The 26618-nt window shown below is 41.3% G+C and overlaps 1 protein-coding gene across 4 annotated transcripts in view; it reads right to left on the reverse strand.

Annotated features, from left to right (window-relative positions):
- Window positions 1-1993: 1993 nt before the first annotated feature.
- The window catches only part of Pld5 (phospholipase D family member 5), a 297142-nt gene continuing 272517 nt past the window's right edge, over window positions 1994-26618 (reverse strand). For all 4 annotated transcript variants that reach the window (XM_051186375.1, XM_051186376.1, XM_051186374.1 and 1 more), the window contains exons 7-10: window positions 18031-18167; window positions 13455-13623; window positions 8529-8643; window positions 1994-2691 (exon numbers count right to left, since the gene is read on the reverse strand). In XM_051186375.1, coding sequence (XP_051042332.1) covers window positions 2435-2691; window positions 8529-8643; window positions 13455-13623; window positions 18031-18167 — 678 coding nt within the window. In that variant the 3' untranslated portion in view covers window positions 1994-2434. The remainder of the gene's footprint in view (window positions 2692-8528; window positions 8644-13454; window positions 13624-18030; window positions 18168-26618) is intronic.

Consider the following 26618-nt stretch of genomic DNA (forward strand, 5'->3'; position numbering starts at 1 on the left):
CAAGCTACCAGGAATGGGAAGAATGGAAGTTAATCATCAATCCAGCAGAGACTCAAAGTCTAAGAGAAAAGGTCCCCTCTATAGGAGAGTATTCTGGAGAAAGAGAGCGGCCTCTGAATGGACTGTTCTCTCAGAAGATAGGTGGCACAGGACACTCTGCACAGGACTCATTTTCCTTGCTGCTGCAGAAGGATAGCTTTGCACAGTGGGGTGAGGGGTTTGCTGTGGTCGCACGGTGGTGGAATTGAGGCGTGGGTCGGGCAGGGCTCCACTGATGTTGGTGTAGCAGACAACCTGAGTCTTCAAATCAGCCCATAAAACCCAATACTCTTAATGCACAGCTTTCTCCTGCCGTGCTCTATCTCTCTCTCTCTACTTGCGTCTCTGCTTCACCCCACCTTTGTCCCCTTCTGTGTCCCTGTCTCTCCCTGTCTCTCTGTGTGTCTTTTTCACTGTTCTTTTTGTTGTTTTGATTTTGAGATAGGGTCTCTCTATAGCCCTAGCTGTCCTAGAACTCTCTACATGGCCTCCAAAGGTCTTCCCGCCTCTGCCTCCCACGAGCTGGTATTAAAGGTGTGCACTACAGCTGGGGACTCTTCCAGATCTCTCGACTTGTTTAAACACCCAGTGAGGCAAGAGACAGAAATAACAAGAAGGAACTGGGGTGGTCCGTAGGACTGGGAACAGTCATTCTGCATTCAGTGGGCCTGTGTAAGGAACTCTTTTTTTTTTTTTTTGCATAATTAAAACCAAATCTATGGAGATGAAAGTAAACTAATGAGATTGTTTATCTTTGCTGTAAAGACACAAGTACACACTGGTCCTAAAGGTCCATTTGCAACACAGCCTCTGTGTGCGTTATTATTTATGTCATGGTGACCAGGTATCTTATTCCATTCCAGTGTCCACAATCCAGATTGTCACCAGGACCAACCCGCCCACCTTCCCCTCCATCTTTGCCATCTGTGTTTGCACATAGAAAATTTCCCCTCTAGATTCTTGGGGAGTACTTGGTTTTGGTTCTATCAGGATATTGAAGAGATTATTTCAAGAAAAAGATTATGCAGTGTAATGCTTAGCATTTATATAGGTTCTTTTGATTTAAAAAAACAACTTATAAATATCGCCTACCATGACAGCATCCTTGAGAGGTAGGTGAGTATTATTGTCTTTATGTCAACTATAGAAACCAGAGGCCAAAGAGTGAAGGACTCTGTTCTGAGCTTGGTGGCAGGAGCCAGAGTGGGCGTGGGCATCTTGGCCACTTGCTCTGGGCTCTAAAAAGGTCACACCTCTCTCATGTAGCAACAGTCTCCATTAATACAGGATTATATATTGTAGAGATATAAAACAACAACACACAATGACATTATAGAACAATAATCCAGTATTTCTGTTTCTTAGTAAAATATGTTAAGCACAGTATTTAAATTGCATTTGTCTGAAAAGCATTTGGTATATTAAATAGCATAAGGTATATTAAATAGCTCTATAAACATTTGCTGGCATACTCTTAACAGCATAATAATTCTAAATAAATTAAAACCCACTGACGCATAGAGACCTTTCCTTTATAACACTGTTAACCAAACACAAATATGGAATAGCTTTGTTCTCCAAATGCAGACTTAATGGTTTGCTGAATATTAGCAGGGGCACTTCACTTTTATAAGCTTGAGGAAAGAGAAGTATATATATGAAATAGCTGACTGTGGTTTTTGAAACAACCAGTTTGGGAGGGAAGAAGAATGTAGCTGAAAGGTGAAAATGAAAGACTACTATTTCTATATTGTATACATTCTGGGGAATTCATACTTTTCCCAAAGATATTCTCACATTTTGAACTAGTACTGAGGTGAGTACAGAGATGCTGTAGAACAAGACAGACCTAAACCAAAGAGAACTTGTGGTATCAGAAGACAAGGGAACAAAAGTGGGTGTTTTTTTGGGAGTCTTGAAGACTGGCATGAGATGAGGGTGTCTGTGCTCAGCTGCCAGGATAGGTCTTAGAGATGGTTTATTAGGGCAGGAACTTGGGTCTGTCTTTGTTTTCTCCTGCCTTCCTCTAACTCCAGGATTCAGCAGTATTAAAGGATAGGGCTCACCTCATGCTAAAACCTGTGCATCTGGGCCAGCAGAAAAGGTTCTAAAACCAGTAAGAAACAGGAGATAAGAACCAAGTCTTAAAATCTGTGTGCAGATGTTAAAAACTAACTCCTACGCCAGAATGACATTCTCTGTTAGAGCTCATAGATACAAAAGTCTTAAATTTAATATATGGTGCTAAGGTGTTGTTAGCTAGATATTACATGTCATTCAGAGAACATTTTTAATAAGTGTGCTTTTATTTCTCCTTTAAAAAAAGTAGTAAATTGTTGTCTTTCCTTTAGTCCTTCCTGCATTAGGTCTGCAGCCTTGCTTGTCTGTCAGTGAGCTATGTACTCAGGGGCTCCCTCCTGGTGGCATTGTAAGTGGCAGGTTGGTTGGAGGGAGGCTTGAGTTTGGACAGGTTTGAGCAGTTCGGCTGTTTGGTTGGCTGCAAGGATTTGGCATAAGGTGAATACCAGTCTCTTTCAAACACATCTTTAAGTTGCTTAATGATGCTCCCATTGTCTCTCACATCTGCCTGGTTGATGACAAGGCCTGTGCCAGCATTCTGGGTAAAGTCATTTCCTACCCAGTCAAAATTTCCTGCAAACAAAGAAATCATAGTGAGAAGCTATGATCAACTGGGAAAATCCCCAACATATGAAATACAGAACAGATTCAAATAAAACAAAGAAATCATAGTGAGAAGGTATGATCAACTGGGAAAATTCCCAATATATGAAATACAGAACAGATTCAAATATAAAAAACATAAAATAAACACCCAGGAATAACAAGAGAGGCAGAATCGTGTTGACAGCTCCAGAGGAAAAAAATTGCAAGAAGCCCTACATATGGCAGATTAATATTTGCATATTATTTTGGCATTTTCTTCAGCTTTGCTCAAGTTGAAACTCAAAACAAGGAATCTGCTGTTCTTTTTCTGTAAATGTTATTTCTTATTGATGTTCACAAGACACACTAAATACAGCAACATTTAAAATATATAGGAATACTTAAAAATCCTGTGAACAATTACTACCTTATCAAAGAGACAACATCGAATCCATATGTATAAACATTATTATGCAGAGACACTTCACAATTTAGACAAAGCTAAAGGCAGAGAAGTGGCTCCAGGACTCCCTAAGGAGACTGGAAGGCATCCCCCATGGCAGGGGGATTGGCTGCTTGGCCAGGTATGAACACAGGCTCATGGGTCTGGCTGCACCTTAGATAGATGGCTGATTTGCTTCCCAGGACAGTTTTCATGAAGTGCCAGAACAAGTTTAAAGTAGAAATGAATTCTCATGACTTTGGAAACAAAATCAAGGTTGGTTCCTTCTTGGAGCTAAGGGAAGTGTGATGGCTAATATTTGTTGCCAACTTGACACATCTATGAAGGACTACCACCATCAGATTGGCCTCTGGCCATGTCTATGGGGCATTTGTTTGACTGCTAATTATGTAGGAGAGCCCTGTCCTTGTGGGAGGACCTTGTCCTGTGTGGGCATTGCCATCCCTGGGAAAGTGGGCCAGGGCTAGATAGGAAAGGGCGTGAGCCTCGGATCAAGACAGTAAGCAGCATTGCCCTTGCGGTTAATGGTTCAAGCACCTGTCTTGACTTCTGGCCTTGGATTCTCTTGATGGTGAACCTTAATCTGCAAGCTGAAACACACCACCCCCACCCCATCAAAATTGCTTTTGGTCACGGTGTTCATTTCAAGGATAGAGAAGCAAACTAGGATGGAAAGGGTGAGTTCCAACCCCCTCTCCTGGGTAGCCCTTTCTCCCTGTCTCTCCATACTGTCTTTCCTCTATGCATGTCCTTATCTAGCCCTGTTCCTTACTTTGCTTTAGAAACAGAATGTTACTATATAGTACAGGCTGGTCTCAAACTCACAGCACTTCTTCTCCTTCAGCTTTCTGAGATCTGGGGTTACAGGCATGAGCCCCCATGCACAGTTCTTCTGTGTTTTGGCTTTGTTTTAAAGGACATAGGCCACATTGGATTAATGTCTACTTTAATAACCCCACTTGGGAGTGATTTTCCCTTTTCACACTCCAAAATCATATGGATTTTGAGGTTGAGATCATTTCAGAAAGGTTGATAACAGCTATGCTATTCATGCCTAATCCGTCTTTGAGGCTGTGGTGGTTTGAAAATGGGCCTCATAAACTCATATATTTGTGTGCTTAGTGTCCATTTGATGAGCTTTCAGGGAAGGATTAGGAGGCGTGGTCTTGTTGGAGGAGGTGTGTCATTAGGGGCCAGCTTTGAGAGTTCAAGAGCCCACATTTGGCCCAGTGTATTTCTCTCTGTGTTTGCTGTCAAGAGGATAAGCTTGTAAAGCTCTCACTCAGCTCCTTCTCCAGCAACGTACCTACCTGCATGTCACCATAATGAGAACAGACTAAGCCTGTGAGATTGTAAGCAAGCCTCCAATTTAAATACTTTCTTTTATAAGATTTGCCTTGATCCTGGTGTCTCTTCATAACCATAGAACACGAAATAAAACAAAGGTACAGGAGAGGGCCGAGCAACCCTAACCTCTCATGCATGTTTCTTTGGCACAACCAAGCGCTGTTTTTAGAATGGCACAGTGCTGTTTATTTCTTGGATCTTCCTTGTCCCATGTTGTTTACCGAGCACCCAGTGTTTACCAGGTCCGATATTAATAATGTGAATATAAGTCTGAAAATGTCAGTTCTCACCTTCAAAGAGCCAGTGAAAGAAGCAGTCACTAGAACGCAGATGGTAGGAAAGGGCATACCAGGATTTCACACCCAGGGCCACGAGCACCGAGAGAAGGCTTTCTACCCTTGGCCAGATGCATCAAGAAGTTGTGTGTTGAGTAATGAGAAACACACTGAAGGTTAACTAACAAGAGATAACCAAACTCCCAAAGGAGTGTGATATCTTTTGGGCAGAGGAGAGGTTGGGAGTTTGGAATATTAGAGGATGTGATCCAGCTGCGAGGGAGTCTGAGAGGAGAGCAACTATGGTTTACTGCTTACTTTGGGCAAAGCACAGTACTTGTGTTTATATACAGTATTTTGTATGATGGGAAGAATTTTCCATGAGGAAGGAGGTGTTCGCAGAGGTTCCTACACTTGTCCCATGTTTCATGGCTAGCTGATGGTGCTTCAGAGAAAACCGTTGGAGCTGGGGTTCAGAGTCAAATCTAACTCCAGAGCCAGCACTTCACTTCTGTGACATGTAATCTCTGACCCTAAAGGCACCCACTTCCAGCTTCACCCTGGAAAATGACCTCAGCTCAGGCTCTGGGGCACTGAGATTTCTACTACGTGCAGAAATCAATGTTCAAATGTTCTGGAGGAAACAGACACAGACAAATGTGTTGGGGGAAGCCCTGGAAGGAGAAAAGAGGATGGAGAGAAGTGGGGACCTCGGGATGAACAAGCCAAGATCAGGGTGTTTGTAGATTTCAAACTCTTGAGCTAGCTTCTTTTTAAGATAGCTCTGGGAAACTTCAGGCGGAAACAGGGATTTTGGCTGACCTTCAAAGTGACATATGCTCCTGTATTTTTTTTTTTTTTTTTAAGATGAGCTATAGTTTCACCTTTTTTTTTTTTAGATGATTTCAGCTCCCCCAAAATGCACAAAAGGCTGAAATATCCAGAATATAGTGTGTATACATGATGTTGAGGATACCAAAGAGCTCACTTGGCTGGTAGGCAACCTTGAGCATCTTGCCAATACCTTCAATTAACTCCCTGCCCCCTCCTTAGCTGTCTAATCACTCAGACACCTTCATGACAAATTTTCAGAGCTTAAGTCAGATACATTCTGGAGAATATAAAATGAGAGCAATGACACTGCCTGAAGATTCTTCTGGAAGTCTCATACAAACCTAATGGAGCTATAATCCCATGCCCTGGGAATTGTCTTGGTTCCACGTTATCAATGCATATGGAAGGAACGATTTAGCAGGTTTCAGAGTGTGCCCAAGATTATTTTAGATATCGGTTATTTTCCTCTTTGATGTTCTTCGAGTGTTTTTAGGCTAGAGCTCTGCTTATCTCTAGGGGATCAGTGTTTTGCTAAAACTGCTGTCTATAAAATGAACTCACCTAAAAACATCTTAACTCAAGAAGAGGATGAGAGCAAGAATCCAATGTTTGCTCAGACTCCAGGTCTACTATCTCATTAAATCTTCATACTGCCACCAAAGGGAAACTGAGACTTAGAAGATATTACATTACTTGCTACCATCTTCCAGTTTGTGTAAGTTTTTTTTTCTGATTCCAAATTTTGATTTACTTTGTTTAAGGAATGTTTGGAGATCAGGTGACCCATTTCAAGACCAATAAACATTAGTTAATAAGCTACCGCCTCATGTCTGGTCTTGGATTGAGTTTTGTCTTTCTCTTTGGCTAAGGTGTCATTGAATGCACACATGGCACCTCACTTTAAATAAAAGCTACAGTAAAACATCTTGCTTTGGGGTCTTAAGCCACTGTGTATATGATTGGATTTATCCTTAGTTTTAGAATATTTAGCCAGACATGCCATTTTTTAGTAAACAGTTCTGAGGGTTTATTTATTTATTTATTTTGGCACTTGTTTTTAAAGTTTTTTATATTTGTTTATTTATTTAATATTTAAGAGTGTTTTGTCTGCATGTATTTGTGTGAACCACTTATGTGCCTGGTGTCTTCAGAGGTGAGAAGAGGTCAGGGGACACCCTAGAACCAGAGTTAATGGATGTTGTGATCCCCTACATGAGTGGTGGTAATCTAACCCAGGTCTTCTGCAAGAGTACCAAGTGCTCCAAACTGCTGGGTCATCTCTCCAGTCATTGTCACTTGCTTTAAAAAAAAAAAAAAAAAGCTACTTTCATTGTTTTCCATAAACTGATAAAGATGAGAAAATTATAATAATCCCATTTTATTGTGCTTATAATGTAAAACAACTAGAATTACACATTTAAAAACAATTTTTTTTTAGGCAGTGTTTTTCTATATTTGCCCTGGCTGTCCTGGAACTCATTATGTAGACCAGACTGATCTTAAACTCACAGGTATCCTCCTGTTTCTACTTCATGAGTGCTGAGAATTTAAAGAGTATACCACCATGCCAGGCGAATCTTTAAAAGAAAATCTATTTCGTCTTTAATTGTGTATATTTGTACATGTCTGTGTATGGGTTTGTATGCATGAATGCAGTACCCATGGGGGGCTAAAAGATGGTGTCAGATCCTCTGGCTGTGAAAACACCTAACATAATGTGCTGAGAACAGAACTCTGGAAGAGCAGTACATGCTCCTAACCATGGAGGAGTCATCTCATACATACATACATGCTCTATTTTTAAGAAGGCAATGCCATAATTAGGAAAAATAGAGACTTATCTCCTCAGGTTGAGATTGCAATTGACCCTGTAGACCCCCTAGTCTGGACAGGATACCCAGCTCCTCTCTGGACAACTGTGTGGCTGAGTTACTTCCTTATCCAAATTACAAATTCTCACTTCTAAACTTGGATTAAACTCTCCTCTCTGTTGGTAGTGATGCTAACATGACTAAATAAGGTAAAAGTGCTTCTTGAAGTAAAGAGGGTTTTTTATTCACCCATGGAATTTAGAGAAATAACTGATAGGGGTTCCATTTCCATTCCTGCAACCCACAAACTTGTTTTTCTTCTCTACCAGGGCTGTTGATTCTTGTGTAATGTCATAATCCCCCCAATTTTTTTTTTTTTTTTAGGATTGGAGCATCTCCTTTTTGTAGACAGTGTCAGCTCCATCTGTGATAATTCCAGTGAAGGAATTACGCCTATTTCCCATACACTGCAAAAAGTTAGAATAACCCCACCAAAGTAATAATGATTGATGCACTTGGAACTTTATTGCCTCAATAACAATAATAGTTAACATTAATTGGGCACCATCCATGTGCCAGGTGCTTTGTGTATATTATCTTTTATTTAAATGTCACTCCATGAAGTTAGAAACTGCCACGAGCCTCATTTACAAATCAGCAAACTGAAATTTAGGGAGCTCCAGGGAACTGCTCCATGTTAGATATTTAGAAAATGGCAGGGATAGCATGAGAAGATGGCATGGATGTCTTTGCTGCCCAGACAGTGTAATGACTTGCCAGAACCCCAAGATAGGATACCTCATGACACTGTAGACAGGAGAATAAGCATTTTTGGTCCATGTATCTGTTCCATGCCAGAACCCACCTCTCATTAGCACTTTGTCTCCTTGCTTATAAAGTGAGCCAGATGGGCCAGAGAATGTTTGCGGAATGTAGATGGTAAACCATCATCCATGATCACCAACCATGGAGTAGAGAGAGAGTCTACCTGGCTGAAGAGATCTTAGCCTTCACCTTCTCACTTTCATCAATAGCTAGTGGACCCCTACTGTCTGGGTGATCCCCAAGAAGGAGCTTTTCAACCCCCATACCCACCAATGTAAGCTGCTCCGTCTGTCACCATGTACTTGTTGCGGTTTAATTTGGGAAAGGTCTGGTTCTTTTGTTCTTTTGTTGCGCACACATTCTCTCTTTCCAGATCAAAAAACTTCTGTAAGACAAATAGCCAAAAAAAAAAAAAAAGGTAAGGAAGCAAAGCAGGTCAATTGAGACTGTTTTGGGTCTTGTTTGTTCATAAATACAAAGGAATCTATTATCCAAATATCAACAATAGACCTCATATTGGGTTGTTAAAATGACACTCTTGTTACTTTGTATAGAGGAAGCTATTTTTACTCTCTATCCATGTAGGCAACAACAAAGAAAATTAGCATGCTCAACTAGCTCTATGATTAACTTTGCAAAGCTAACAAATGAACACAAAATTCCTTCTCTGAACAGGGTGCGAGCAAGGAGGTTGTTTAATTGTCACCATCTTATTCAGCAGGGCACACTGGCACTGGAAGCAGCCTCCAGGCGCTCTGTGTCATGCATGCTAACAAACTGAATGCATAGTCTTACCGGGTGCATACATTATGTCAATGACTAGCTGATTCATCTGAGAACCTGCAAAGGTCAAAAGAGACTTTTGCCACAAGAACAAATAGTTTCCTTTGGAACACTTAAGTTCACAAACTTTTTGTAATGGGCAATCAAAAGAAGTCACAAGTTCAAACTACGGAATTCTAATGTCAGCATGACATCGTCGTCGTCGTCGTCGTAATAGCATTCTACTTCACCCAAGGCCAAAAATGAAGGAGCTTTAGAAGTGAGACCTGGGTGAGTGAAGGCAGGCCTTAGAAATCTGGCCAGTGAGGTGAGCACTGGTGGCACACTACTTCAATCCCAGCACTCGGGAGGCAGAGGAAGGTAGATCTCTGTGAGTTCGAGGCCAGTCTGGTCTACAGAGCTAGTTCCAGGACAAGCTCCAAAGCAATACAGAGAAACTCTGTCTCCAAAAAGCAAAAACTGAAGAAAAGAAAAAAAAAAAAAAAAAAAAAAGAGAGAGAGAAATCTGGCCAGTGCTGAATGAAGTGTCCCTTGTGAATGAAGCCATGGGACTCTGAAGGCTGTGTTTAGAGGAGACACACATTGAAGTCAACCGTCTCAGATCCCCATTGCAGTGGAGAACAGATTCTAGATCTATCAGCCTCTGTGTGCTGGAAGGGAAGAGAGGCAGAGGGCAGATGTGGAAGATGAGACTTCATGTGTAATTTTAAAGTTCTGTTTGTTCTAATTTGGATTGGGGAAATACTGAGAATGGTCTAGCCTTATACTTCATGCTGGGAGAAGGATAGCCTGGTGATTGATCACTAAGGGTGCATCTAGATTTTCCAAAACCTCTATTCTCAGCTTCATGGGGGAGACTTCTAAGACAGAAGAAACCAGCCCAGAGTCTCTGAGTTTGTTAGAGGTCTAATGTGCTGGGAGAGAAGAAAAGAGAACAAAGGGAATTGGGTGATTTATTAAATAAAGTAATTCTAGTTAGCTGTGAAAATATTTTTAGATTAACAATTTTAAAAATTAGGTATGTATGTTGAAGTGTGGGTAGATGTGTGTAAGTGAAGGTGTCCACAGAGGCCAGAGACATTCAATTCCCTGGAGTTATAGGTATAGATAGTTGTAAGTCACTTGAATCACCTAATGTGGACGCTGGGAACCAAACTCTTGTCCTTTGCAAGAATAGTGCATATTCTTATCTGCTAAGCCATCTCTGCAGCTCTGAACTGTGACAATCTTGCAAATAGCAATCTCCCTCTGATGTCCTAAATGATGCCAGGTCACATCAGGGCAGGTGATGAAAGCATCTACTTAGAGACAGAGAGCCTTGCCTGGTCCCAAACCACCTATATGCTTTGTCAGGGCTCTGTGCCTCCTGCAGGCATACTGTATCCAAAGTTTCTATACCCTACTTTTCTTGTAAGAGCTCACTAGCCATCTGTGTCCTAGATGATGGGGCCATGTTTCCTTCCCACCCATGCTTGTCTTGACATTTAAAAATACATGGCCTCTGTTTTATAAAATGGCCAGCAGTGAGCTATTAATGTATGGCTTATTCAAGATGCATGACCATCTGTGTCCAAAGTGGTGAAGCCGATGGGGTTCTGCAGAGGCTACTACAGCGGCTTCCTCTTTCCTTGTATGATTTCAAATGCAAGAGCCTTAGATGCAAGCATGCTGTAGGGGCAGGAAACAGCTTGGTGGGTAAGACCCCTGACTTTGGATGAAGGGAGATCAAGAGTGACTCTGGGAGTGAATGTACCATGCTGTGTGCCAAGCTCCTGGAAACCTCATACACTTGACAGAAGACCCCTTGATTTCACTCACTGATCTCCAGAATGCACGAAGCTCACCAGATCATAGACAATAACTAAGAAAAATCTGGACAATGCTCGATCCATAGGAGGGAGTCATGTCTGATACTGTAAACCTGGGCAAAGACCCATGTCTTGGCAGGGCATATGCCCTATTGGGAAAGCCATTGCCTTTGTTTTGCTTAATGGACATGCTGTGCCTGTCAAGTTGCCATCTAAGTAGCTATGTTTATGCACATATATTAGCATTGCTATCAGCTTTTGTCTGTGAAGCATCTTTCTGCAGTGGGCAGTAGTTAATACAAGACTCACTCATAACTTGTCAAAGTATTGAGGAGAAATGGCTACTGAATGCCCAGCCATAGATGGAACATCTATATCCCAAGGTACATGGAACATCTGGTGACTGGGAGAAGGAGCAGGGAGAGGTGGAAACTCCTCCCTCCCCCATTTCTTGGCATGACAAAGCTGTTACATTTTTGAATTTAAAATAAACTGTGATACCCTGCACAAAATTTCCATAAGTCTGGATCCATCAACAGTCTGTCATGGAAGCAGAGGGGCTGGATCATGTAGTACCACCCTTCCCTGATGATTTATAAGCAGTCTGTGCTTGAAGAGGAAGGGAGAGGCATTTTCTTCAGGTGTGTAGCTACTCATGTGGGGTGACTCCTGTAAACAGTGCTTCTGTCAATAGCCACAATGAAACTCACCGGAGAGAAAAATGACTCAGGCATTGCTCCAAGTAATCTTTGCTCTCCTCACTGGCGACAGAGCCTATCTTACCAGATCCCCCGCCTTTTTTTTTTTTTTCCCTTACTGCCTTCATTTGTGCACACCACTGTAGCACATATTTTGAACACTACTAGCTTCATGTCAGCCATTAGGAAGAGTCAGTGACTAGTCTGCTGGTCTGGTTTCTGCGTCATCTGACTTCCCTGGAGTCCTGAGTGCTACTTTCAGTGTCCTGGATGATGCTGCCCCTGAGCTGAAACAACCCCAGCATTCTTGTCTCTTTTGAAGAGGCTGGACAGGTCTCACCGGCCTTGCCTGGCTCCCCAGTATCAACCTCTGCTTCCACTCCCAGTATTTGACTTCAGATCCCTGTTAGCATCCTTATCCTGTCTTGGATATTTCATAAACATTCAGATCTGGCCTGAAAGGCAGATGACAAATCATTTTCCTAGTTCCAATACTTACAATGGTTTTCAAACTCAAAGACATGGGGGTGTCTGCTTCAGTTTTAAAAACTGAAGCTAAGAACAAAGTTGTAGAGAGATAGGGATGGAAATCCTAGGGTTCCCTATATGGGAAGGAAGGAAAACAGATAATGGGTGCTGAGACTCTCAGGACAGGATAACCCTCAAGCCTATTGCTTTTGTCTCAGTGAGATGCAGCTACCCTTCAGAACACACTCATAGCCTCCCTTGCCTTTTTGTGTTACCCTGCCAGTGATGTCTTGAACAAAAGCTGGAAGGATCCCTACCACCATCCAGTCTCCCTCTGTTCGTCTCTGGGATATCCTCGAGGGTCAGGGATAAGCTGGAAGCTATGGTTCAAGATGGATACTTCAGGAACCCTGTCATCACATGTTGACAGATGTGTCAGGAAGCACACGGCCTGTCATAAAATGGGGTCTCAGCATACAGCTGTTGAATATATGGGGCTTGGTTTGAAATTAAGAGTGCTATAGGCAGAGGAAATAGCACCCACAAAGGTCCCCAGGGGAGGAGGCAAGAAAAAACAGAGAGGAGCCTGAGAGTTAAGTCAGCACATTTTGTGGGTACTAGAGTTTAATTGGGAACTGTCTCCCATAGGCTCATGTGTTTGAATACTTAGTCTAATGGGTGGTGATATCTTGGGAGGAGGTAAGGCCTACCTGAAGAAATAGGTCTATGGGCAGGGGTGGGACTGATGGGTTAAATTATGTCTCTAATAACAGCCCAATGTCTGTCCTTCCTGGCAGGTCAAGGTGTAACAAGTCAAACTATCAACTCATGCCAGCAAGACACAAGTCCCAGCCATCATGGAACTGTACTCCAATCAATCCTGCCTCCCTTCAGCCACTTCTTGTCAAGGTTCCTAGCAGTTCCCCACTTTGCCTTCCTCTGGTCATCCAGAGATGGATGAGCACGTGACACAAGAGATTGGAGCAATCCCAGCAGTCTGGGCTGGTGGGATGGTGGGCAAGGTCAGTGTGTATTGACAGATGTTTTGACTCTTTGTCACTGTTACAAGTAAGATTAGTAGTTGAATGAAGTGGTCCAAATAAAGTGTTACTTGAAGGGGTTGGAGATATGCCTCGGAGGGTGAATCGCTCACTGTACACACATGAAATCCACACAAAGCCTGGTAGGCTGCTGTGGGTAGATGGAGGCAGATGCCCCTGGATCTTGGTGGCTAGCCAGTATAGCCAATCCAGTGAGCTTCGGGTTAAAAAATAATAATAAGGTGGAGAGCAACTGAGGAGGACATCTGATGTAGACCTCTAGCTTCTACATGATACCCCGCCCCCCCCCATGTGTGTATGGTATGTGCCCACAGCTTTCATAGACACGCAAAGGGAATAAGCCCTTTTATTTAATAACACGGACAGTAAAACACTTACAACTTTCAAACTGCAGTTGGCTATTTCAGTGCAAATAGCTTTAAGAGATGAAATGAAGTTAAATGTGAGGGGGTCAGTCTCCTTCCAGAAGCTAATGAGGAGCCGGACTTTAACGCTTCGTAAAACTAATGCTTCTCTTATTTTCCCGTCCAAATCTGGCCAATATGTCCTGCAGAAAACAAACAAAGAAAACTATTTGAGAAAGAAATTTTATTTGACAATAGAATGCTTTGCTGTTCCTTTGTGCATTGCTTTATTCTGTAACATACTAGCCATCTTGCAAGATAGAATGATGACACAGGCCTTTAGAGTTAGGCACCTCCTTATAGAAAGTCTTATACTAGGTCTATCTATATACATACCTTATAGAACCTCTGGGGCCTACTGGGTGAAACTATGTGCAGCTAGTGTTCAGATGGACTGACTGCCTTGGGTTGTCCTCATTAAGCCTTCCAAGGCTTTCCAGGACGTATTGTGGTGTAAGCATTTACTTTGGGGCAGGGTTAGATAGGAGCCCTACACACCTGTTATGTCATGCCAGCCTGTATTCTTTGATGATATCCTTCACTCTCCGGTGAACATCTGCTCTGGTAACCTGAGCTGCCCATTGCTCTTATTTCCAGATGTCTTTAGGATCATCTCTCCAGTCCCAGCCTCCCACAGTTCCTCTGAGCTGCACACTGGGAATCCTCTATTAGCTAAGCCTCTTCTCATACCAGTTCATCCAGAAGGCATAGCTTCTCACTCCTTGCCATGTTTTTCTACTACCAGTTGGTCTCTTGACTTAAGGTGTGCATGTGGCCTTCTGCTTTACCCATTCCCCATTGTGTCATTTCAGAAGTGTCACTTAATCCTCATTAAGACAAATCAGTAAGTTGTCTTGTCTTAACTAAACCTCAAACCATGCCTTCTTCTCTCATCTCTTTGTAGGGATTCTGCTTTCTCATTCAAATATTGCCTGATTCCAGGCTCAGTTGCTGTTTAGACTCAAGCCATGTTATTGGGAACTGTGGCCTGCCAGTGGTATGACCACTGCATCTCCAGGGACTTCTCTCTGTCTGACCCTTTCTCTATCTGACTCTCCTGCTCTCAAAGCTCCCTTTCTTAACCACATGAAACCTGTCCTTTAGTCCTGATGGGTTACAGAGCTGCCACTCCCACCAAAGTCCCAGCTCCCACAGCTCTTCCTGGTCTGTTTCGCTTGGACATTCCAATTCCAGTCATGACTACCTGCGGGCCACTTGTCCCTCTATCTTCCTCTTGATCTTTGCATGCCCTAAACCCTGGGCAGCACTAGAACCCTCTCCGTCAGTTTCTAGGGACTACCATGGACAGTCACCTCAGCCTTGTACTCTAAATTGGTCCCTTGCCTCAGTTCTTTCTCTACAGCCACAACACAACTGCCTAAAAGCAGCTGTGGTCCTGTTACTCCTTTCTTTAAAACACCAGAGCCTCCCCCAAATAGCCTACCCCTGCCTTGTTCTCCAGCTGCGCTTCCTCTCCAGTGTGGTTTCTCGCTGCCTTACTTTGGGTACTGCGATCCAGCATTGAACCTTTTTCTCTGTTCCAAAGTTTCCTCACACTGTCCCCTTTACCTATAAAAATCCCCTTTCCCATTCTCCACCATTTATCTACTCCATGAACTCTTTATTTACATAACACTTGCTCAATAAGCTCCCTCTAATTGTGTCATGATATTGTAGGTGCCTTTCACTGTACTGTTTTCTGTAAACACCTTTGGTCCTATCCACACATCTGTGTTCAAATAATCTTCCCTGTTCCCCTCTCCTCACTTCAGACAGCATTCAGCATCTAGGGACCACATGCATCCATGCTGTCTGTAATCATAAATGCACACATTTCAACAGACAGTTGTTAAATTTATACATGAATGAAGGCTATTAGTATAGTAGTTTCCCATTGCTCAGGGAGAAATCTTCCAGAGAGTCCCAGTAAAGGCCTGGAAAACTTCAGATACTACTGGATACCCTATGTTCTCTGTTTATACTTCAGTGTGCAGACTCAGCACATAGGGTACTGGCAATAATAACTAATAAAGCAGAACAATTTTAGCAATATAATATACTGTGATAAAACCTACTTAAAAATTATAAATTGATTTTTTTAAAAAAAAATAGTGTTTTATCACTCCCTTGAGAATTTCATACAATATATTTTGATCATATTCATTCCCCTCCACAAATTGCTTTTTTCCAGAACTTACTTTCCATTTGATATTTTTAGACTGTGGTTAAACTGCAGGAGGGGAGGATGTGTTCACTCGTCCTTCACACATGTACATATGTCCTTCTGAAAGATGCATTTCACATGGCTAAACAGACAAATCAGGGGCAGCTCCAAACTAAGACCTAATCAGTGAATCACTGAAAGAAAGAGTGTTTGTTGGCTCTAGCAGGAGCAAGTGAAACTGTACTTTCCATTTTTAAAATGTAATATATATATATATATATATATATATATATATATATATATATATAATTATTTTTTTAGGTTAGCAGCCAAGGTAATAAATAAGTGTTACCATAGCATCTGCCATCATCCCTTGCTCTCATTCATTAGTTTTGGTGGTTACTGTTCATTTGTGGTGATGGGAATGAACCCAGAGGCTTGAAAACATTAGGCAAGTGCTCTATGTCTGAACCAAATCTCCATCTAGGATTCTGAGGTTTTTTTTGTGAACTGCAAGATTTATTGCATCAGCATTACTCTCTCTGCTAGCCTGAAAAGCAGCAACCCCAGCATTCCTCTAACTGGTGATGTATGTTTAGATCATTTCTGTCTTGAGAGTTTTTAACTTTCCTCCTTTTATTTAGGTATTTGGCAGTGAAGAGATGAAATGTTAAGTCTAATATATTAATTAATTCTACAAACACTACAAATTCCCTTCTGAACATCAATCCCTTTTTAGGATTACATAAACACAAGATAAGTGTAATTTGTATGTTTGAGAAGAATATAATCATAATCTGAATGTTTGAGCTATGTATTTCTCTTTGGTGCCCTTTTGTTTAGCGAGCTGAAAGAATAGGTTTGGAATTTTGTTTCTGTCCATGTCCCTGTAGATACTCCCAGTAAGCTTATTCATTTGCTGAGCTAGGCTTGGTGGAAACTTTCTTTGGTCTGTTGAATAAATGTTTCTATTTTAATTAATTTTTTAAAGGTTATCCTACAAAACAATGAGTTTCATTGTGGCATCTTCACATACAACAGAAGAAATATTTAGACAACAACCAGAATGATAAATAACTAAGATATGAACTTTTAGATTGGTCTCTGGATCTTTGAATGTCTTAACATTTTCCCCTACTTGCAAGATTTTTGTTTCTTTAAGACAAGGTTTCACCCTGTAGTCTAACCTGGATTTAAATGATATAGCCTTGGGTGATCTTCAACTCTTGACCTCCTGTCTCAGCCTTCCCAAATCTGGCAATATAGGTGTCCACCACCACACACCACAACCTTCCCACCCCAGATGGCGAAAGACCTCAATTTTGGCTACAGGAGGCTAAGGAACAAAGTTTTGTTAGTCTTGAGCCATCGTTATCCTAGAACCATATGAACTTGTTTTCCCCATCCTCCTTGGTAACAGGACAGCCAGCCACAATGTGTTGTTTCTAGAGGAAAGCCGACATCTGAAATTTAGTCTAAAGCCAAATAAACAAGAAATGAGAGGGGCATAGGAATGATGGGAAAGTGTGTGGGAAATCCATGAACATTCAAAAGATGCACAACGTCTTAAAGTAGCTCTGTCTTAATAACATGTCTCTTAAAGCTCAAAATGCTCTCCTACTGCTGTGAAGTTGACCCATTTCTGGCAGGGTTTTTTTTTTTTTTTCAATCTTACAGTCATTTGCATAGTGATGCTACACATTATGCATATGTGGGATTGGCAAGATGAGAAATATTCAAGTAATATATGGCACACTTAATCATTTAAGCTCGCTGAATGGCTATTTTGAAATTATAATTTCCAGAATGATGAAGGTCTTCATCTGCAGTAAGAAACGTGCATTTTGGAAAGTGTTTCCTGGTTAAACTAATTATTGAAAAACATCGACAAGCACCCAAAGATCTGCTCTTGCAACAAGCAAGCAAAAGAGGGAATGCCTGGGTGTGGTCCCGCATTACCTGTGATTATTCTCCTGAAAGCTTTGCAATATTCTCTGCTCCTGAATTATTTCCAGGTTACTATGTGGTCAGACAGTGAGGAATTGAGAAGTATCTACTGTAAATATACTCTTCTTCTCATAAGGAAGGGTACACTGTCTGAAAACATGTATTTTAAATTCCTTTCTCCTCCTTGAGGGCACAGAGGGATATGCTTTTCTCTTTAGGTAATTTTCAAAGTGACATTTACCCAACCTCCTTTCTTAGACTGCTCCCGTGCCTGTAGGATAAACTAGTGAGGTACTCCTGCAAAGTGAGAGCCTTTAAATTGGACCCACTTGGAGAAGAAATGCACGATGGACAAATTGCAGTTGCACATGACAACATGATAGCATCTCAAAGCCCAGAGTCCTGAGCACCTCACAGTACAGTCTGGAGAGTCCCTGACCTTTTTGTGCTGGTACTGGAGATAGGCAGGTAGTCCGTGACAGCAATGTACACGTACTGCTTCGCATCATCAATCACGCTGTAGATGGCATCAATGTCAAAGCTTCTGTTTTTAGGACAAAACAGTTTGGGAGAATTCTGTGAAAATACAAAGCCAGAGATGTTAGAGATGAACTGTAAGGCATATATGGATTTAAAATGTTTTTTGTGTTGGTAGCTTTTGGTTTATTGTTAATTATATGGTATACAAACCTCCTGTCTACTTTTCCTTCCTTTCTTTCTTCCTTCCTTCCTCCTTCCTTCCTTCCTTCCTTCCTGTCTTTTTTTCTTTCTTTTTTTTGTTTTTCAAGACAAGGTTTATCTGTGAAACAGTCCTGGCTGTCCTGGAACTAGGTCTGTAGACCAGGCTGCCCTTGAACTTATAGAGATCGGTCTGCCTCTGCCAAGCACCACCCCTCCCAGCTTCCTTTCTGCTTCTTGATCAGTCTATAAGAAAGCTAGTTTTCCTTTAGTCAAAGCTGAGGCAGGATGTGTCTCAAGTCCTCAAAGTCTGTCTCAGGAGGGAAGTTTTGATTTCCGTGCACACCTTGCAACCTCTCTCAGTCTTACACGATTCCAGGGACCCTCCTGTTGTATGGCTGAGGGTTTTCTAAAGTATTATGTATAGACTTATATACAGGTAGAGTAAGCAATTTATTCTAGAAGTCATTTCATCTGAGTAGTGATGTTGCCCATAAAAATAGCCAAGACACAAATCCAAAAATCTCATTTTTTTTTTTCTGGATCTTTCAGAGTTGGGAAGAGGAATGGTGATTGTAGAGGTCATCTATAACCCTCCAAGGAAAACCGAAGTTACTGTGATGCCCAAATCCATCAAGAGAGTCAGAGAAGAAAGATAGTATACCAGACACCAGCAAAATGAGACAAGAGGCAAATTGTGCTGGAGGTATTTTCTCATGTCTGAGGTCATTTGTAGGTGCAGTTGGTATAGCAAGGGGAAGACATACTTTAGGGTCATCATCATTTTTCCAGTGGGGAAGATTGGACAGGCTGTCTCTGGTAAGTCCAGCTTTGCTCTGACAAGCAGTTCTTTGTGGGAAGGAAGCATAGGTGCACGAAAGAGAGGGTAAGCATATCTTGGAACTGTCTGGGATAAAGGGCAGCACGGGGCATTAAGAGTTCCCAAGTCACTTGTCCCCAGTGCCCCACCCTGCATTGGCAGGAATCTCATCCCATAACATGACTCATAGAATGAAGGTACTGGGATGAATACCATCCCCCAGAAGGGGCAAAATGGCTATATAGATGCATATTAAGGGTAAACACAACAGTCCTTGTGATGGTTATTAGTGATTGTCTACTGGCTAATACCGATTATCAACACAACAGGCTCTGGAATCATTGAAGAGATCAGCCCATGGACATGACTTTGAGAGAACTTTTAGATTAGGTAAACTGAGGGTAACCAACTTTACTGTGGGCTGGAATCCTTAACTGCATAAAAAGAGAAGGCAGGCTGGGCACAAGCATCCAGCTTCTGCCGTTTCCCGAATGCAGATATAATGTGTGTAATGCTCCTGTTTCTGACTTCACCAACATGGTGGACCTCTCTTGAACTGTAAACCAGAATAAACTCCTTCCTCCACCAAGTTGCTTTTGTAAGATATTTGGACCCAGCCATTAGAAAGGTAAATAATAAAGTCCTCCTGGCCAGCAATAAGCAAGGTATACTTTGGATTGCTTATTTGCTTTTTGAAAGAAGACAAACTGCCATTCTTTGGGAGTGGGCAGGGGCAGTGCATTCAGATACTCTTCCTAACCCTCGCCTTGTCTCTTTGACATTTAACAACTGGGTACACTTGGCTTTTAGGATGAACTCCTGTCTCAGGATGAGAACTCCTGGCTGTTATTCTGCCCCCACCCCTGGATTCCCAACCCATGACTGTGTCCTTGTCACCTCTGCTACTTGACATTTGCTCAGCTAGGCCTTTTAGGTGACATGCTTCCCTGCCTGTCTTACTGAATCTCTCTCCAAATCCCAGCTCAAATACATGTCTTCCACAAAACATTTTCTTTCTTTCTTAGACAGTCAGGCAGAAGCTACCTCTGGGCTCCTAGGCTGTATGTTTCTCATCAACTCCTTTCCTCTTTTCCTTCCTCCTTTGTTCTCTCCATCCCTGGGCTGGGGGGAACAGGGGCTTTCCTTAGGCTAGGCAAGCGCTTTACCACTGAGCTACATCCCCAGTCCAGCTTCACTATTGCAATCATGTTGTCCAAGGGCATCAGGTGACTCAACCCTGCTGCACAACCCTTCCCACAATCCACCTCCAGAATTTACTTTCTACCTTATTTAGCACATTCAGAGATATAATTGCTTTCTTGCCTCTCTGTCAGCTAAACTGTTTCTAGCTTGATTTTAGGGGTTGTGTTTATTCATTTTCCTATATCATTAAAATCATACATTTAAATGATTTAATTTCCTCAGCCTGTTTTGTCTGCTTTAGCCATGGCTCAGGATGCCATAGAGCAGCCGAGGAACTTGTATCTAGACAGGTCCCTGGGCTTTAAAATATGTCAGAACACTTGTGGTTTTGTTTCAGTTAAGAACTTCTTGAATTTCACCCTGGGCTCCCAAGCTGGGCTTTGTGGAGAGAGACACATTTAGGTAGGGGAATGGTTGGGGGCCATTGTGCTCTGATGTGAGGGGGTGAGGGCTTTAGTTAGGCCAGATTCTAGACTTACAGCTAAAGAATGTTAGTATACACCATCTACTTTACTCTCCCTTCCTTCTCACTTTACACCCCTCATCCCCTTTGTTTCCCTCCTTCCCTTCCTTCCTTTCTTGAGACAGACTCTCACTGTGTAACCCGAGCTCTCCTGGAAATACCTTTGTAACCCAGGCTGATCCTGAATTTGTAGCAATCCTCCAGCCTCTGTCTATAAGTCCTGGGATTACAAGTACCACTAGGCATGGCTAGTCTGCTTCTTAATGGAGTTACTAAGAGTCTCACCCTCTCACACTGGTGAACTCTAAGGACTAAATAGGAGGATAGCCTATTCTCTGGATGGGTCCTAAGCATACTATTGCTCTTTAAGCAGATATTCCCAAGTATCTGTCATGCTCCAGGCTCAGCTCTAGGCAAGTGGCATATGTCACTGGATAAGGTAAGCTTTGTGCATTGTAGAGCTTTGTTCTAGCATCTGGTACATAGTGCTGGTGTGCTTACATATCTGCCAGCTCTTGGGCTATGAGATATATATATATATATATATATATATATATATATATATATATATATATATTTGTACAGCTTCTGCCCTTTGTAACATGCACATATTACAGGCTGTGAAATGAACATGAATGTACTTCATAAATTAATAAATGTTGCAGGTTTGTCTCACACCAACCTCTATTCCTAGTTGGAGAAGCTATATTCTAAAAATTTCCCCCCAAACATGTGTGGAAACCATTATTAGCATTAATCTACCTTAGTTGTTCCTGAGTTCCCTTTGCCTAACACAATGCCTGGGGCTTGGCAGGTGCTTCATGTGTCTGTTAAGAGAAAGCATGATTGTAACACCAATGTAGCATCCCAGGCAGGGGTTGGGGGTTGGGGTTGGTTCTATCCCTATAAACAGTATAATGTTCCTTAATATATAACAACACAAAAGAATGATGTACTGCTCTGCTGGGGTGCTAATTGGCTCCCACTGTGCAGAGAGGTGACGGTTACATCCCCTCAGCACTCTAAAAGGATTATGATAATCCTGATGAGGTATGTTCCTTTATTCCACAGTTGAAGTAGAAGGCAAGACTACAGAGCCTGTTTTATATTTTAACTGCCTTTACCAAACAAGCATTCTTGAGTCACTCCATGTCTGGCTTAATCTAGATTTCCTCTTGGATCAGTAAGTGCTGGATGAATGCATATTTTATTTTGCATAATGGGTTTCTGATTTACTACTTCACAATGGTCTCATGCTTTTTTAAAAAAAGTTCACACTGTCTTTCTGGAATATATATTTTTCTGGAATATATAATATGGAAAGAAAACCCACAGAATAGGAGATAAGATTTGCCAGTTGTCTAATTGCTAAAGGCCTTGTTCAAAGAATTCAGAAAGTCTCCCTAGGAGTTCTCCCAGTAGACACTGAGTACAACTGAAAGATGCAATCAGCACACAGCAACACTTATGCCACACCTACCAGAAAGGTGAACATGAGACAGAAATAAGAAGTGTTGACAGGAACATGAACACATGGCAGGTGGGATTTTAGAATGGTACAATCCATTTGGAAAGCTGTTTAATAGTACCTCAAAATGATGAACAATCAGTATAAACCCCAAAGACATGAAAACATATTTAGATAGAATCTTGGATATGAATGTTCACAGGGGACATATGAACAAGAGCTTGAATACAGAAATGCCAAACATCTACCAACCAACACACACTTAAACAAAATATGGCATATTTACAATACAATATTATTTAGCCATAAAAAGAAGCAAAGGAACTGCCTACAAATCCATCAATTTATGCCACAACATGCTTGGAACATGCTAGGTGAAAAATAGTTATAAAAGACTAATTTTGTAATACTAGATTTAGATAGACTCTCCATGAAGGAGAAGATACAGGACGGTCTGTATCAGAGGTTTCCAGGGCTGAGGGAAGGAAAACAATGTAATTGCTAATGATTATGGTGGGTCCTCTGTGGTGAAGAAAGCATTCTAAAAATTTGATGGTGCTGATGACTGCAGAAACTTTCAGATACACCACAAAGTTCACAGAACTATGAACTCTAAAAGGACTAAGTTCTCAGTAGATTATTTATATCTCAATAAAGCTGCTAAAATGTAAGTGCTAATATAGAATGGAAACTTTAAGAGGGAATATAGTATGATACTATTTTTTCCCATAGCAGCCCTGAGTTCTTTTCAGTGTCGTCCCTTCTCAGCTAATACAGCTCAGTGTCCATGACTGATAGGCAGATGAACTGAGTAGGAACAAAAAATGAAGTCCATCTCATATCCAGATCAATATAAACAAACCATGAACCAATGAAGCTTTGGCCTAGAAAGGAAATGCTTAATTTTTTCAAGTAAGTTAAGGTCTGTGAAAAGAAATCTACAAGACATAAACTCCACCATTACCCATTGCCATCTTCTGATTTCAAACATATGCTAATTACAACTACATGGTACCCAGGCACTAGAAGTCATATATATAAATCTAACCAAGTACAAATTTGTGGTTCATGAGAAAATTATAAATAATTTCTATTATTTATCATAACTGGAAATTTGTATTTAATTTTAGTGAGTTAGGAATGATCAAAATTCTATATCATAACTGGAAATTTGTATCTAATTTTAGTGAGTTAGGAAGGACTAAAACTCTATATCACAATTGGAAATTGTACTTAGGAAGGATCAAAAATATAATTTTAGGACTGGTGATTCTTCAAGTCTTCAGACATTCTCTGTGTGTGTGTTCAACTTAGTTTCTGGACCATCAGCTTCCAAAAATATGATGTACTATCTTAAGATTTTTTTTTACAACAAATATATTGAACTTAAATTAGTTTCCTTGGCATTTGCTTGGCATATATTACTGAAGAAGCCATATATATTCTGGAACTTTATATCAATATCACTACCAATAATCCCAGTCTAACATTTATTTATTTATTGATGCTTTCAACACATTGAGTGAGGTCCTGGGACTATCAATTATAGAGAGGGTATGCAATCTTTACAGCCTTATAAAATTATGGGGCATCATCACAAATAATTACAAAGCCTTGATAAGTACTGGAGTGAGAGCAAGGAGCCAGTTCTAAGGGTAGGGCTTCCCTGGTGGTTAAAACAAAATACAGGTTAGACTTTATATCTCCTCAAAATCAGGTGTGTGTGTGTGTGTGTGTGTGTGTGTGTGTGCATATGTACATATACATACATACATATATGTATATGTATAAATGTAAATGGCATATGAGTATGCTGGTTGATTTTTGTCAACTTGACACAAATGTAGATATATTTGGGAAGAGGAAATCTTAATTGAAAAAAAAATCTCTTTATGAGATGGCCTAGAGGCAACTCTGTGAGGTATTGTCTTGATCAATGATTAGTATGGGAGGGTCCAGATCATTGTAGATGCCATTCCTGGGCTGGTGGTCATGGAGTAGTACAAGAAAGCAGGTTGAGCAAGCTGTAAGAGCAAGCCAGTGAGCAGCATTCCTCCATGGCCTCTGCATCAGCTCCTGCCTCCAGGTTCCTACCTTGAGTTCCTGCATTGACTTCCCTGGATGATGGACTACACGATGTCAGCTGCATAAGCCCTTTCCTCTTCAAGTTGATTTTGGCTATGGTGTTTTAACACAGCAATAGAAAGCTAACTAAGACAATGAGAAAAAAGCAGATTTATCTTTCTGAATCTGGCTAATTTCATTAAACAATATCTCCACCTCTACCCATTTTTCTGAGAACGACACAACTCCACTTTTCTTTGTGTTTCAACAAAATTCATGTGTGTGTGTGTGTGTGTGCTCAGTTTTTTTTTTTTCTCCTTTCATCTCCTGAATGGCATCTTGACTGGTTCTACATCTTACATTCTGTGACTAGCTTAACAATAAACAAGGATCTACAAATGTCTTTGTGGTGTATTGACCTAAATTTCTTCCAGGAGATGCTAAGGAGTGATACAGCTGGACCATATGGTAATGCTCTTCTCATATTTTTGAGGAACCTCCTATTGATTTTCATAGTGGCTATACTGGTTCATATCGCCAGGAGCAGTATACATGTGTCTCCCTTTTTCTACATCCTCACTAGCTTTCGCTGTCAATTGTTTTCTTGATAATAGCCATTCTAACTTAATTTGCATTTCCCTGATGACTAAAGACGAAGACTTTTTTTCATGTCTTAATGGCCTTTTGTTTTTCTTCCTCTGAAAACTATCTACTTGACTTATCTGCTCATTTATTGATCAGATGACATAGTTTTGGAGTATTTAGTTTTTGATGTCTTTATAGATTATAGATATTAATAGATAGGTGGTCAAAATTGGTTTTATTCAGTATTTGTTGGATTTAAATTAAAGGTAGAGTTGATATTATTAATGAGAAAATAAAATAATAAATCAAATTAAAGAAATAATAGAAAATGAGTATTATGTAATTTTAAAAGGCTAATTACCAGAATATGTGGTTTTCAATTCATTTGCTAGCTATCTCTTGGATGGAAAGTCAATTATTAAGTTTCTCTAGACTAGAGTGAAGATGCACTCTCATTTCCAGTGATGAGGGGTCAAAACAAAGACCTTACATGTTCATTGGGTTTAGCTAAGGACCTGAGGCTCACTGTGGTAGATGTGACAGTGTCAGAATCGACAAAGGCAACACCCACCCTTTTAAATATAGACAAGAACCTTACTTATCTCTTCTATTGTTCTGGATCCCTTGCTTGAGGCATTCTGTCACCTTGTTTCCTGATGCTGCTATGTACAGATTGGGAATACACTCTAGCCTTTGTTTCCTTGAGATGCAATGGAAATGTTGCTTCTAGAAGGCTCTCTGTAGTGATTCCACTGAATTTTGTAGGGGCCAGTAGGGACAAGGACACCACAAAACCCCCTCAGAACCAACTAACTTAGCCTCATAGGGGCTTACAAAGATTGAACTGATAACCAGGGAACCTGCAGGGGGCAGATCTAGACTCTGCAGATATGATACAATTGTATAACTTGATGTTCTTGTGAGACTAATAGTGAGAGCAGACACTGTCTCTGACTCTGTTTCCTGCTTAGTACCTGTTCCTCCTATTGGATTGCCTCACTCAGCCTTAATAGAAGAGCAGGTGCCTAGTCCATCCCATATCTGAAGAGAAAAAGAGAGGAGGAATGGATGGGGATGGGGATGGGATGGGGGAGAAACTGGAAGGAAAGGAGGGAGGGAAAACTTTGGTTGGGATGTAAAACCAACCAACCAACCAACCAACCAACCAACCAACCAACCAACCAACACAAAGTCTCAGTGCCCCATGGAAGTCCTTCATACCCATTTTCAATACTTCACATTTATGTGGATGTGTTATTCTAGACAAGCAGCTTCACCCTGCTTTTGACAATCTTGTGCTGTCTTCTGGGCATTCCAATCATGCTTTCATGTGAAAGGGTAAAAACGATGTAGTACTGTCTGATAAATGTTCTCTGGTGCAAAAACACCCTGGCACCCACCCAGGGAGAAAGGCAGCAGTCATGTGGTAGCACCGTTTAGAGAGGACTTGTGAGCACCAGTATGAACTCAGGAGTGTGGTTCAGGTCCAATTGGTGAGGTCTCACCCTGGGTCAGGTGCTAACTCTAGAATTCGGAAAGACCAGGGTTGGAGGCCTAGATATGCACAATCCCAGTTCCTAGTGACAGCACGATGGAGAGGGTAGTGGGGTGATTACAGGAGGTGAGGATGGGATACTAGTTTTAGCCAGTCAGAAGCCTCACATATCAGGGGTGGCCTTGTGCTGCCCTGCTCCAAGCAAATATATCAGCTCTGGCTTAGTTTGTTTTCCATACTAGGTTTCCTCA

The sequence above is a fragment of the Phodopus roborovskii genome, unplaced genomic scaffold, assembly GCF_943737965.1.
Source record: "Phodopus roborovskii unplaced genomic scaffold, PHOROB, whole genome shotgun sequence".
Lineage (NCBI taxonomy): Eukaryota > Metazoa > Chordata > Mammalia > Rodentia > Cricetidae > Phodopus > Phodopus roborovskii.